The 15,236-nt window shown below is 36.7% G+C and overlaps 1 protein-coding gene across 7 annotated transcripts in view; it reads left to right on the top strand.

Moving 5' to 3' along the window:
* The window catches only part of CDK17 (cyclin dependent kinase 17), a 95,110-nt gene that overhangs the window by 39,402 nt on the left and 40,472 nt on the right, over positions 1–15,236 (top strand). For 4 of the 7 annotated variants that reach the window (XM_087764612.1, XM_087764611.1, XM_087764610.1 and 1 more), the window contains 2 exons: positions 4,502–4,540; positions 14,311–14,475. The exons of 1 other annotated variant lie outside the window; for it this stretch is intronic. In XM_087764612.1, the coding sequence (XP_087620738.1) occupies positions 4,502–4,540; positions 14,311–14,475 (204 nt within the window). The remainder of the gene's footprint in view (positions 1–4,501; positions 4,541–14,310; positions 14,476–15,236) is intronic. 2 more of the 7 variants (XM_087764615.1, XM_087764614.1) reach the window with 2 other exon arrangements.

Below are 15,236 nucleotides of genomic sequence, written 5' to 3'. Positions count from 1 at the left end.
AGTGAGTGTTGTGGGGTTTTATTTCAGTTTTCACAATTGCATGGACTTCCTCACTAACCTGTTCTTTTGATTTATCTTACATTTGACTACCCTAGTTCTTTTAACAGATGTATTGTTGCATATGGGTTTGATTTGCTTTGATATTGAACTGTTCTACAGCTATTTATCAAAAGCTACCTAAAGTGATATTTTATTGTGGTGTGCAGCAAGGATCATAGGTGCTTTTTCAGTAAACAAACCCATTATTGTATGGATTTAGTGGGTGTCACATCAACTTCATATGGCTTCAAATTCAATTCTTTCTCAAAATCATTATTCAGTATTATGATTTGGTAATTGCTTAAGTATTACAAATAAAACTGTTTACCTTATCATTGGTGATGCAGTGCACTAGCCTGAGAATTCTGTCACCTCTTCATGTCTCTGAATAGTACTTCTTTTCAGCAATATGAAGACGACTAGAAACATTCAGGATAACCAGCTTGTCTGTGTATTCTTACGCAAGTCTTTGGCTGATCCCGTAAATGTACTGGCTGCTCTAAAGTCCACGTGAATGATGATACCGCTTTTGAATGCAATCTGCAGTAATAATGACTGGAAGAGATTTTGTTGCTTTGTTCTGTTTCCTGGGCTGCGGCATTTAAGTCATATTTCATTTTCTGTGCTGATTTGTCTTATTTCTTGCTCTGCTGACATGTAAGATTTTTCTCAAGTATCAAGTGATCTGAAATTTAGTTTTTTCACCCACTTCACACCAATAAATGATCCTGAATTTTTCCATTGAAAACTGGCAGGGCTGGGAAATTTGAGCAGAAGTAGACACAATGGAATTTGCCCTGTAGACTTTTAAAACCCTGTCCAAGATCTGTTGCATACCAAGCTTTTGACAGCTGAACTTACCTTTGGCAAAACAAAGCTATTCATATTTTTCATTTTTACCCTTAATCCCTGGTATATTCACTGCTATTGTCCTGTCTTCATCATGGGCCATGCCCAATAGTTTGGAAAATGATGTTTATAACAACTTTTTATGTGTTGATACAACAGGTCTACTCTGAAACAATACTAGTAGTATTTTTGCACTGATATCTACTAAGTTCTTTCTAAGACACTGTCCCACGTGGTTTCACTTGTATTAGCCTTTGTTACTGATGCATATTTTGTTCAGATCTGTATATACATACTTCTGACAGATTGATTTCATTACGCAAATAAGTGCTAAGAATATTACTTTCATGCTGGGAAATGAGCATGAAAAATTGTCACCAGCACCAGTGAATGTAGTGAACTGGGTTGCTGAATGGATTCAATTGAAAACTGGATCCAGGAAGAATAAAAATATTTTAAACTGGACCGTGTTCTGGGTGCCAGTTCAAGGGACAGAGGACACAATAACTTGTTTACAGAAGCATGAGCTTACTCCATCTTAAACCATATATGAATCTATTTGCAGATTGTGATATTTATTTGAGAATTATCTCAAACAGCAATACTTAGATGTCTTTTGCATGCTTTTTGACAAACTAACTTCTCAGTAGATATTTAAAGTGATAAAAATACAATTCAAGAAAATGTTTCTAATTACAAATTCATTATTTAGTTTTTAGTGCTCCTTTTATTTTGCTTTCCACATTATTTCATTGGCCAAAAGGAAGCTTATATGCTAATATTGTGTGATACAATACATGTTATACTTACAACTGCAAAATGTTGTTAACACCTTAGTAGAGTATCTTTGGATACACTGAAGTGTTGTTGATCCTCTTCAAAGAGGAAGAATAATAAATATAAACTGTACTGTTGCTATGCATAATCTTTAACTCATTTTATGTCATTTAGAAAAGTTTTACTGACATTTGCTTCCTTTTTCTGATACTTCTAGAATGCAGATACTAGTATCTGTCCTATCTTTGATCTTGCAGAGATGAACAGGATACTACTTTGTGGATTTTTGTTTTTCTTGTTTTTTCCTGTTCCTTTCCAACCCTACTTTCTTAGAAAGTAGGGTTGGAAAAATGCTTGCTACGCCAGCTAGTCCTGCTTTTCTAAAGGAAGCTCTAACTTTCCCACAAATCAAGATGTTTTGGAAGGAATAGTTTTCAGGCAGACTAGGAATCAGGGTTTGGGCAACAACAATTGCTGGAAAAAAGAGTAAGGAAACAAGTTCTCTCTTTTGGTGAAAGACAAGTTTGGTAGAGAGCATAGCCTGGAAAAAATCCTTCAGTGAGCATTATTTTAAAAAATTACTTACAGAGGAGTGCTTAAATGGGAAAAGTTTGCCTTGGCATCTTATAAAATCAGAGTGCTAAGAAGCCTGTACTAACTGTAAATATCCAGCTGGGACACATGAGAGAACGTAGTCTCTTGAAGAATAGTTTATCAAGCGGTAGCTGCATTGAGATCTTGAAAGTGAATGTTTTACTGTGATGGTGCTGATCTCGGAAGGCAGGAGTAACCATCTCCCTAGTCTTGCTTTTAAGAAGAATAAACAGCTCCTTTACCCTGTGGAATAGAGAAACACAAATGTGCCCAGTTTGCAGGCTTTGGATCTGTTCTTAAAGGAACTTAAAAAGCACAGTCAAGTAAATCAAAGGCAAGCCAATATCTTGATCTACAGAGAATCAAAGGCAGGGGTACAAAGTCTTCAGAAAGTGATTCTTCATATGTTGTTTATTTTCAACCGTTATTACATCATGAACTTGAGAAATGAGAGTTGAAGGGCATTGCAACTGTTCTTCTCGTGCCAGAAGGCAAGGATAGACCCTGAATGCTGAAGGCCTTTACAGCAGAATTTTCTTCCATTGTTGTTGTCCAATTTTGTGTTATTTTTTTCTTCCTAGCGAATCACCCATCTTGTCTCCTGTCATTCCATTCTGATGGCCATGTTCACTGAAGGATGTAATTTTATACATGCTAGCTTTTTTCCTTCCTGGAAAACAGCTGTGTGGGCCTTAGAGGTTGTAGAGGCTCTGTCCGTAGAAAACCACAGGACCTAGGATCCACACTCATCTCTATCTATCTGATTTTCACATACATGTCCTGTAAAATCTTTTTAATAAAGTTCCAGTTAAGCACTGCGATGCTAGATGTAGATCACATGCACATAGTACCAGGGACCTTTCCTCATGGTCACTGTTTTGCAATGACCTGTCTTGTTCAGCCTGCTGGCAAATGTTTCGTCTCCTAGAACGATTGCCTCTGATTTCAAATAACTGCTGCTCTAATCCAGAGTCCCACTTTGTCATTAGCTCCAGCTTTGAGTGGGTTGTTTGAAGAGTTACTTCTAAAGAACAGTACTCCTAATGCAGAACAAATTGTCCCATTTGCAGTTCACAGACATAAAAATAGATATGTAACTTTTACTTTCTTCGCAGTGCATTGATACCACTGAATCAGCTAACCTATTGTATGCAATCTCATTTCATACACAGCCTCCTTCATCGCGTGATGTCAGTACTATCTCAGTATGCAGCACTCATCCATCAGCAGCAAAATGAGATTAGTAGTGATCAACTGATATTGTTCAGTGCAGTAGCACAGAGCTGTTGCACTGAATGTAGAATACCCAACAGTTTTGCTTTTGGTTTTGGGTTTTTCTGGAACACCATCAAATTATTTAGTGACCAGAAACTTCTATTTAATTAAATCTGCCTTACAAATTATGTTCATCATAATTGGCTTCTGGGTGAGGAAGCATCACAAAATCAGATGTGTAAACCATACAAACAGAAGGACCAGTGAAATGCCTAATATACATCTGAAGCCTTATGAACTGTGGACTGTATAAAGTATACTTTGGGCTGTTCTTTTATCTAAGTACAGAAGCTTTTCATGGTCTCTGTTTCAACATATAAAACCAGTTAGTTGTTTTTGTTGTTTATTTTTCATTCTGTCTTGATTCAAGCACACTAACAATGTGCCAGCTTGCTTATTTAATTCTAGGTTTTACCTTAATATATGTATTCAGATTAATATTAAAAATACTAAATGGTAATTTGTAGCAGCTGACAACTAAATTTGCTCCTGAAATTTTTCCTTGCCAGTGACATACTAATGAAATTTGGCTAGAAGTAACATCCTAATCATGCATATTTAAAGCCCAATTAACTGTAAAATTTATGCAAATACTTTAAATACATATGGATATGCTCTCTAATGAAAGCGAAAAATGTGGCCGTATTGTCTAATATTATAAAATACATTATCACAAGCTCCAAGCATGCTTTTAAGAATAATTACAAGCTATGTTCAAAAATACATCCACAGCTCTTGCATTAATATATAAGTAACTTGGAAAGCCATTCTATATTGCCAGTTTTTATTTTTATACATAAATATATACACATGTACATACTAAACCAAAACAAGTGAGGTTCTGATAGAAATGGCTTCATGAATTTCTAGAATAATATTTATCTCCATTTGGTCTGTTTTAGCTCAGTGATGTGATCATAGGGTCCAGTCTCACAAACACTTGCATAATTTTTCTGTAATTTTACAGGTGTGAGTAATAATGGAAGGATCAGCTACAGTAAAGTGCGTAAGTGTTTTTTAGGTTTAAGGCCTTAATGACTAGTTACTTCTCTGATAAGAGGAATGAATGTTTATAAAAGTTGACACATTGCAATACTGTCTCAGAACATCCAAATGTCTTTGTCGTTGTAGTCATTTTGTGTCATCTTCAGTACAGCTGAGAAACTCCCATTCCATCTGCTATGTGTGATTCCTTGAGTATGGAAGGAAAACAGTGTGTTGCAACATATTTTCAAGACAATGTTCTTGAATTGAAAATATGAGCACAGAAATACTTACTGGTAATAAATCAATACAATTTCTCTGTTGATACTGAAGGAAAGTATCAATATAAAAATACCAGGAGCTGAGGGGAAGAAATCCCCAGAAGTGATAGAGCTCATTCTAGAGCTACAGATTACTGCAAATAACTGGCAGTTGTCACAGCTAAATACTGAACCTTGTACTGTCCCTTATACCATACTGATGATGTTTTTATTATAGTCTGTATGTACCCTTCTGTGCTGTGGCATACATCAATTTTTGTTATTACTGTTCAGTATGGTTTCTCCATCCCACATGTGCTGCACGACATAGTGTTCTTTCTTCCCTTCTGTTTTAATTTGCTTCTTCCCACAAAACCTGGAGGCTCTATTCATGTCTAAAAGTGATTATAAAGTGAAATGAGCATGAAAATTCAGTGCCTGAAAGCATGCCGCAGAGACTTGTAGTCTTGGGGGGGGGGGGGGGGGGGGATGTCCACTCATAGTGTTTTCTTTCAGAAACAGAACACAGATTTGGCAGGAGAACATGGTGCTTGGATGCAGAAGTGGACTCTGTAAATACACCACATTACTGCTAGCGTAGGCTCACTGATGGATATGTAGAGATCTGTTCTCGAATGGCATTCAGATGGACTTGTTAACTACAGAAGAGTAAAATAGATGTAACTAGTCAGCACCGTTATTTCTGAAAGTAGGGCAAAAAGGAGCCAGATCCTCTGTTTCCTGATTTGGTTGGCAGTGTGGGCTCACAGATGTTTGCGTTGGGAGCTACAGGGTAGTTGTGCGTGGGGAAGCAACGATGGAGACCAGGTATACTTGTATCTTGGCTACGATGCTGACTCACGTTGATTTAAATTGTACCTGAAAGTGTTCTGAAGGATTTGGTGTAGTGTGATGCCTTCTGGAGTTACGCTTCTTAAAAGAACGATTAGTAACTGTGTCTTGCATATGTGCTAGGAGGTATGGGACTACCATGCTTATGTTCCAGTACGTGTTCTGATGACCGAAAGTACTGTCTTGAGAATTATCTTTTAAACAGCATGAAATATATCAATCTCAAGGGCAGATTTTTGGCTTTGAGTATTTTTCATTTGATTGTGATCTTCTTTGTCTCAGTACCTAGACTGAAGACAAAAACTTGCTGTATGTGAAATAAACTTTGAAAGGCTTTTTGTAGTGTTTTTTAAATGTCTTGATCTCCTTTTTTGCCTTGTGTATGATCTCATTTTTGTAGTTTAAACAGACTCCTTGGAAAATTTTCTGCCCTTTCCATCCCAAAGTAAAAAAAAAAAAAGTTTACAAGACATTACAGTGCCATTTTAATCATTGTGGTACTTAATTTCTGGGAGAAACTGAGTTTCTTTAGGTTTCTGTCAGCACATTTCTTCAAACGTGCTACCAATATTTTTTGCCTTGTGTTTTCCAAGTGAAGAACATTTCCTCTGGACATGACTGCTGTACTCAGATGGATTAATTTTGAGCAATGGCAGGAATCCCTTGAGGTTCTGCTAAGTTTTTAATGTAATAGTCAATAGTTTGAAGGTTTCATCTTATTATTTAATGAATAAATACAGTTTTAAGTGGTTTTGAGTGGCTGCTCTATTTTTAGAGTGACTTTATGTTTTCCTGGGTATCACATCATGGAGCCCAAGGAAAGTACCCCATAAGACAGTGTATAAAAATACAGTATTTTATACAGTGCTCCCCATGTAGCTCCCTGAGAGTACAGATATAGCAAATGTATAGCTGCTTTGGGTTATTTAAATATTTCTTCTATGGGAGCCATCAACTGCAATCAACTAATTTTACTGAGTGGGTCTGACAGCCTTACAGCAGTGTAATTAAATATTGTACAGTGCAGCATAGCAGTTCTAAGATGTCAGAAATTCACCTGCTTACATTCTAGGATTTCTGAAGAAATAAAGGGCCTCTTGACAACAGCTTCTTCAGGAAAGTAGTTTGTTCAAAATATTTTATAGTGCAAGTCCAAAAAAAAAAATATCAGTCTTTATTGCCAATAGACATGTAAAAATTGAGTAATCATTAATATAGCATACATTCAGATTAGTTAAATGAATGTGTAGTAGATGATGCCAAAGTATGATTAAGCTATATGACAGTAGCATTTGAGACAGTTGATATAAATAATCTTAAAAGGTTATCGTGATGTGTCACAAGCTTCATGAATGCAGGGCTGTTCAGAGAATGAGTATTTGGTTTCACATATGTAGAGTTTTGACACTTCCCCATTATCTTTCAAAATGGAAAAAAATAAAAAACAACAAAAAACAAACCGACCTTGAAGTTCTCTGGAGCAAGGGTGAGGTCAAGGTGGGTGGAAAAGAAACTGCGTAGAGACCCGTCCTGTAAAAACCAGTAGCTGATTCTCAGGGTGTTTAGTGAGGTTTTGTTATAGTTGAGCCGGTCCAAAGTCAAGCTGCAGCTAAAAGTGGGGAGTGAGGTTCTGCCTCCACCCTTCTGTCAGCACCTGCGCTCTGCGTGCCCTGTGATGATCTAGTTCAAAAACCTAAATCTAAATTGCACTTCTTTTTTGCCGGGGGAGGACCTTGAGCCACCTTTCTGGTAGCAGCAGTGAATTGTGGCAGGCTTGCTGTCGCACAAAAGTTCATCCTTAGAATATGGAGCACGCTGGGGTTCAATCCCCATTATATACCCAAATTGGAGATCATAAATGCTAGATCTCCAATATCTGTCTTATTTTAATTAGAAAAAGCTCCTCTTGTGTGCTTTATTTATGTATGAAATTAAAATAGGTATTTATGTATTTTTATGGTTTCCATGTCCAGAATGGATAGTGATTACTGAATAACACATTTTCTTGCAGACTTACTCAGGTCTGTCAGAGATGCTTGATTTAAGGGAAAATGTCACCATGTATGACAGGTGATTTTTGGTTCTTTATTAAACCTAGCTGAAGCAAATATCATTCCAAAATTTAGGCAGTGAAATCTGAAAGCCAGCTTGGTCTTTTTGTCACATAAGAGACATACTCATGGGACATAAAAAAAGGAAAAGAGGTAGTTGAATATGTGGTATTAGATATTCATAAAATATGTTTTAAAATGCACTTACATTCCTAATGAAAACACCTTCTTTCTGTAATCTACCAGCTGACTGACATGTGACAGTATGTCAGTTGCTGAGGCCTTGCATAGAAATGCCAGGCAATTCTGCAGTCTCTCTGGAACTCAGATTAAGTAAATCCAGTTAAGTAAATCCAGCACAGGAAAGAAAGTGGTAGTGTGGCTCTTTGTTAAGATAGATGGACAAGTAAAAAAAAAAAACATTGGGGATTTATTGAAAAACTGCTTAACTTGGGAGTAATTTGAGGTCAGGGTTTGTCATTAATTTAAATTGCAGTTAAAAGAAAAAGAGGAGACATCTTTATAACCTCATAAAATAGTTGGGTTTAACTAATTCCTTGGACAAGCTTCTTGGTTATATACACTATTGTTCTACTCGACTCTGGCAGTTCTCATAATTATGAAACAAAAAATCACTTCCACTTACGTTCAAGCATAAATTTCTGTCATTTCACAATTGAAAGATTTCAGTGTCTCATTTGAGTTATTTTGTGTTCTTGTATGTTTGTTAGCATTGGTGTTGGCATTATTTCAAACTTATCAAAGCAGTGGTACCTTACTGGGTACTATATTTTCTTAAAATATGAGTGTATTCTAAAACAGATCAGCAAAATGGTCTAGCAACTCTTACAACATTAGTAAGCCAGGCTGGTTGTATTTTAAACAGTATTTTCTTTGAATGGTGCTGCTGTAGTTATTTTGCATTATGCCAATAATAATGGAAGTTTGAATGATAGGATGCAAGAAATACAAGAAAATGATCCAAATTAAATAAACCAGCATTGCAGCATTTGCCAAACTTGAAAATCAAGTAATACAACAGTGCAGTCACCATGCATTGCCCAATTTTAAACCTTGCTGAAGATGCACATTTAGCAAGATAACATGGATGTGGCATTAACAAAAAAGTGCGCGTGTGTGTTTGTGTGTATGTGTGTGTATATATAAAAAATTAAAAAAAAAAAAAAAGCAGGACACAGTCATATTTCAAGAAGTGCTCAGAGGTATTGAAAAGAAAACCATGTGTTCATCCTGTATGCCAGTATAATATTTCTAAATATTCTTATTCAGAATGTTTCCATTAACTTTTTTCACATTTAAAGACTAGATTTGCATAATAGCTTAGTAGGTTTCATAAGAAATTTAAGAATTGAGCTGACGTTCCTTGAAAGATGAGTGAAAGATGAAGCGTTTCGTAGCCAAAATAAGAAGATAAAATAACAACAACTGACCAAATGCAATTAAAAAAGAACGACTGAGAAGTCTCTCTTTCAGCTCGCTTTCCATATTTACAAATTTTGTCAGTTTGGAATTACAGATTGTATTGCAGAGTGAGGAAAGAGAGCTAGAGACAAATAATTAATAAAGCTCTCGCTGGACTGGTTGTGCCAGCAGGAGCCAACACGAGCGAACTGCCGAGGTGCTGCAGAAGTCTTGCGCCGCAAGGATGGCTGGAGATCTGCCTGGCTGTTCTCCAGTCTCTGAGGATGACAATTAAGGGCAAGTCTAAGATTAGAGCCTAAAATATAACAGCATTTCCCCAGAGTACTCTACCAGTTTCTAGTTCAGAGACTTCCTGAACTAGGTAAGTCCTTGTGCAGTTAGTAACCCTGAGCAGATTTCTTGTTCAGTCTCCCCTTGAGTCTTGTAAGCTTCTGAGAGTCATAACATCCTGTGGTGAGGAGTTCCCACAGACTGCATGATGTGAAGAACCACTTCCATGCGCCATTTGCAGCCTGCCACAGCTGGCTTTTTCAGTGACCCTCACTCTTGTGCTGGAGGAGCTGGTGGATGCAGCTGATTCCTAGATGCCCTCTTCAGCCGTCCTGCAAGTCTCTGAGTTGCACCATACCTTCTGCAGTTTTAATCTGTTTCAGGGAGGAAGACCAGAACTGTACGTGGTAGTCAAAAATGCAGTAGATCCATACATTTGCATAGTGCCATAGTGATTTTCTGGTGTTTTTCTACTCCCCTCTTAACTTCTATCATTTATTTTGGCTGCAGCTGAATATTAAGCCAATACACCATGAAACTACCTACTGTGCTACCAGAAACACCTCCATCATGTCAGCTAAGCCTTTGAGTGGTTACTGAGTTATATTTACCAAGTACAGTGACACTAACATAAGGAATGTCAGTGAGCTTTATATAGGGAAGCATTTTTTTAAAGACAAACCAAACCTATAATCACAGAGATAAAATTATAAGAAGCAGTTTATAGATGTATGTAGTAAAGGCATTTAACTTTACAGTTTTGGCTCATTTTATTCAAGACCAGGCAGTTGCCCTAAATTCATACCTTAAAAACTGCAGTATTACCCTTTAAATGTAGTGATTCAACATATTAATAATCCTGCAAAAAATAAATTGTTTACATGAATGAAATGAAATTGTAACTTTGGAAGAAGTCCTGAGGAATTTTCAGACAGATGGAGTTAAATACTTTTTTCAAAAGCACTTTCTCTAAATCTTCTATCTCATAAACGCACAAAAATAAAAATGGTCTTGTAAATTCATTTCCAGCAAGAGTTTGCTTGATCATTTTCAATATTTGTTCCAGCTCTTTGCTGTTATCGTCACAGTCGCAGGGAGGAGGCAGCACACAATGCAGAATTCATATGAACAGTTCTTTAAAAGTTTCTTGCATACAACAATGCAAACTTAACCTGTATAGACAAAAATACTTTTCCAGACCATAAGTCTGTGTGTTACACCATTGTAAAAAGAGAACGTCATATGATCCTTCCTTTTGTAAATTAATGTGTACTATGATTTTAAAAAACACTTGTAATCAAGTACTATTAATACTTCTCTTAGTCACAAGTATACTAGTAATCTGAGAGTTTTTGTAACCTTCATTTCATTGTCTGTCGGTAGTTATGCCTGTCCTACTACATGACCTAAATTATTGTTGCTAAATTTTATAATGGGCTCCATAATTTAGAACAGTACTTACGACAGTGCAGGAAGGTAATAGTTGCCTATGATGGCAAAAGTTATTTCTGTATAATTGGATCTTATTATATTAACCATTTGTCTTTCATTTTTATATACATTTGCTGTTTGCTTATTAATTTTATCTGTGTTTATCCTTATAATTGAGATGAACTTTTGATGTGCTAAGGCATTTTAGGAATTTTGTTTTAAACGGTAAAATATGTGCAAATCTACCAGTGCCATGAGGAAAACAGATTTTTTTAAAATAATAATCTCTGTTCATCACACTGTCATGTTAGCAGTGAACATAAAACTCAATCTCTACTTAGTCATTCAGTGTATTCATAAACTCTGGCCTTCTTTACATGCTAAGCAGTTCACGGAGGTAGATTAATTTTAGCATGAGTAGACAAAAGCCGTAACATACAAGGGAAATTATCAACTCTGTGTACGCAGGTATAGTCCACATCTGTGCATACACTCCAGTGTGATTAATGATACTGGAATCCTCAGCGACTGCAGATGTATAGAGGGTGGGTATGGGCGGCCAGGATGGCTGGGGCGATGTGCTGTCGCATTCACGAGCAGAGTTTTGCTTCCAGCTGTATGGCCTCACCCCTTTCCTGTGCTGCCTTTGGTGCTTCTCCGCCCTTTGCTGAGGTGTATCCTGGCATCTTCAGTTTCTCATTAGGATGAGAAAAGTAATGTTTACTTTGATGCAGAATTTGCATTATTGAGACAATAATCTTGCCATGGGAGATAGATTTTCAGTTACCAAGCATCAGCCTGTTTCAGCACTTCGCTCAGGGTTTAAGTTACCCTCCAAAGTGTAAGGCTATTGAGACTAGTGGCAGAGCTAAGAAATATTTGAGTGATTTTTAGTAGCACATGTCCATACTAAGAAAAAAAAAAAAAAAAAACACCCTGAGAACTTTCTTCCTAGGTTTATTATTAGGGCTTTAAAACAAAACAAAAAACTGAGGGACTTTTGCTCTTTTTTCATGAAAATGTAGTTTTAGAAACAATTAAAATTAAGTAGAATTACATACTTAATATCTATTATTTATTGCTTACCTAAGGAATACAAATGAAGCAGTAACTTTAAAATTATGCAAACTAGCCACTAAATCCCACCAAGCGTCATAGTTATAACCAGTAATGACTGTCTCAACAGAACAAACTATGTACTCATCAGGTATTTGGACTTTCAGCGTTACCGTTCATTTGTTCAGCAATGTGTGTAAACTCGGTGTGAGGTTTTTAGTCCAGAAACTAGATCAAATTCAAACCAAAGATTAGTAAGAAAGTCAGAAAGCAGAAAGCAAATTTTAATATATAAAAAGTAAAAGCAGTAGTTGTGCTGTATGTGACCCTGTGTTTCCTGTCATGTGGAAGTAGCAATAGATTCTGTTCAAAATTGGATGAGGAATTTGCTGCCCGCTGCCCTAGGATAAATCTGTTGATGAAGGCACACAACAAGGAAGCTGATACCACTCTTAAATTAAAAGGGATGATGCAGTGTATTAGCAACAGAAATAAAGATTTGGGACAGAGATGTGCCGAGTTTTGAAGGTGAAGACACTGATCGTACTTCATGAGCATTTACGTGGACATATGGTGTATTTTTCCTCATGTTCACCCACTTTGAAGCTGTGTTTATGAAGGATGCTAATTGAAAGATGCAAGCAGGTTTGTAACAGTGCTGGCATGTCATTTCACATTCTGTTTTCTGCCTGAAGCAATTTTCTTTTGGCTTTTATTTTTTTCCTGCAGCAGCTGAGTTAAAGTGATTTTTTCGTGTTACTGTATTATTCATGTTCATATGCAAAAATTCTTTGCATAATTATTTTTTTAAAGTCGCAGGGCTGTCCTTGGGTAGTTCTGTCTCTTTGCTTCAGACCAGTCATAATAATATATCCAAAATTGTTTTTGTATATGTGGGGAGGGAGGGGGTTCCGCTCAGGATCTTGTTTTCCTTAGGTTATTAGGTATTTGTTGCTGTCATTTTCCTTCACCATTGAAATTCTGCTTTCCATAAAATAAGTTCTCTTAGCTATATTATTATTCTTATTTTGGAAGGGAAAGCAAGATTTTGGTGTCCCTGCATGTGAGAATATAAGTCGGGGTGATGAAACAGCATCCCAGACTGCTCCCTGTCCCAGTAGGCGTGAGTGAAGCTCTGAGCAGATCCCGGCTGCGTTACACCCTGGGAGCGGTGGCTCCAGAAACGCCTCAGGAGGTGCCACTCTCCATCCAGCAGCACTTGCACTGCCGTTGCTCAATGAGCAGCTGCTGCCTTTTCTGTCTTCCAAATAATACCAAACAACACATATCTGTAATGGTAATAAGAATCAAATGATGGAAAAATAAAATTACTTGAATCTAAAGTGTTCTTTGGGCCCATGTTCTAGTCTTTTTCTTAGTATGGGGAAGGTGCTTGTATGCAGCTGCTGGGTGACTCTCACCTCTGGGTATGTTTTCTGTAGTGACAGTATTTCTTCTTCAGTTTCTTGTATGGATGACTTCAGCAGTGGTTCCGATAAGTCCAGTTTTGCGACAAGCAATGCAAGCTGACTTCTGTTCTCCTTCTTGTTGGGGTAAAAAAGCCTCTGTGAGTTTAGTTAGACTGCTTCCAGTACTCCAGCAATCCTTGAGTGCTAGTCCATGTGTGCAGAGTCAGGTTGCTGAGGGAACACGAATGCTTAATTTCTATCCACGTTTGTATATCAGATTTTAAAATTTCTAATGTTTCATCTTTTTTAGAAAGTGCTTATCAATAAGAATAAGTAAAATGTACAGTCCTGGTTTTGAGTCTAAGTACAATGAACCGTTTGAGACACAGTCCAAGAGGAAGCCAAATAACTCATTAAATACTTAATTATTCTGATATCCTTTAAGTTAATAACCTTACTTATGGCATGACAGTTCTGGTGGGTATAGACAGGTACGTTTGCTTCTAAAGACTTCCAGTAGTGAGGCCTCGCTACTAGTGACCCTTAAGAATTTTGAGAGGGAGAGTATTTCCAAAGGCTTGCTGTTGAATTTGCTCATCATGCGAGTGGATCTAACAGCTGGTCTGTTTAAATTATGGTAGAGATGAAACATTGTGCAATAAGACAGATCATTAATTCAGAAGAAAAAAAATTATACTAATATTGAAAGCTATTTTCTGATTTTATTCACGTTTTTAGACTGTATATTCAGGTCCTTTGCTGATCCAGCAGCAGAGTGACAGAATTTAATAAAACGACATTTGGGTAATATTTAATGCCATGTTTTGTATTAATTTGTTACTAGAGAAGTGGCAGTAGTGTGATGGTCTACTGTTAGTATGAGAGAGAATCTTACCAGAGTGGTGATTTCCTGTCTAGTAACTGTTTTTTTCTTTTTTTCTTTTTTTTTCTCCTTCTGGCATGTTCCTGACACTCCTACTTGCTTGTGGGAATGAATATTTTGATCCTTGTGAATTGTAGAGCCTATTGTGAAGAATGGCAGGCCTCCAACGTCTCACAGCATGCACTCATTTCTCCACCAATACACAGGATCTTTCAAGAAGCCCCCTTTACGGAGACCACATAGCGTCATAGGGGGCAGTCTCGGCTCTTTCATGGCAATGCCCAGAAATGGGAGCAGATTAGGTAATTTACTACCTTGTTTGTTTAAGTTCATTTTTTCTGTGAAGAATAATGTCTGTATTGATTCTTAGCAAGAGATACGGTTATTCTAATGCTTTAATAAATCTCTGAGAATGTAGTAGTCTTTTTCTAGGGTTGTTAGAGAAACTTGTTTTTAAGGTACTGACTGTCTTTTAAGATTTTCAGGAAGAAAGCAATTACAAGAAGACACAGAAGTCACCCCTGAATTTTTGAAAAGTGGCAAGTTTACAAAAGTTACAAAATACTCTTTCTTAATACTTTGCAAGAAACCTGTATGTCCATCTCAATTAAGCATTGGTGAGAACTACGTTAAATTGAATATGATAAAAATAGAGGATAATCATCTTATATGTGGAATTTAGAAGGAACTGCTGTATTACTTAGATTTTCATTATTATAAGAAAAAAATTGCTTTTTTTCAGTGATAAATTAAGGCCACTTGACTATAATTATCTTTTTGTTGTGGTCGCGAGCTGTATTTGTGGTTCTGTGGGGCAAATAACTTAGAAAATTTTTTTTCTTCTCCTTCAAGTAATTTGTCATGTTGCTGCCTCCAGTCCCCATTAATGTTTTACCCTGCTTTTATGTTATTTGAAATTATGCTTAATTAATTGATACTAGAAAATGAGAGCAAGTCACAGTTTAATTAGAATTTTATGAATTTTTCAGTCTTCTGCCCTCCTTTATAAGTGTGTGATAAACTGATCTCCTTCAAGATTAAGCTATGAGTCTTCAAGATAGTA

Source organism: Nipponia nippon, unplaced genomic scaffold (assembly GCF_047370975.1).
Source record: "Nipponia nippon isolate SJK-2023a ecotype South Korea unplaced genomic scaffold, ASM4737097v1 scaffold_3, whole genome shotgun sequence".
Classification (NCBI taxonomy): Eukaryota; Metazoa; Chordata; class Aves; order Pelecaniformes; family Threskiornithidae; genus Nipponia; species Nipponia nippon.
Note: the sequence above shows the minus strand (reverse complement) of the source record. Positions and strands in the feature narration are given on the sequence as shown.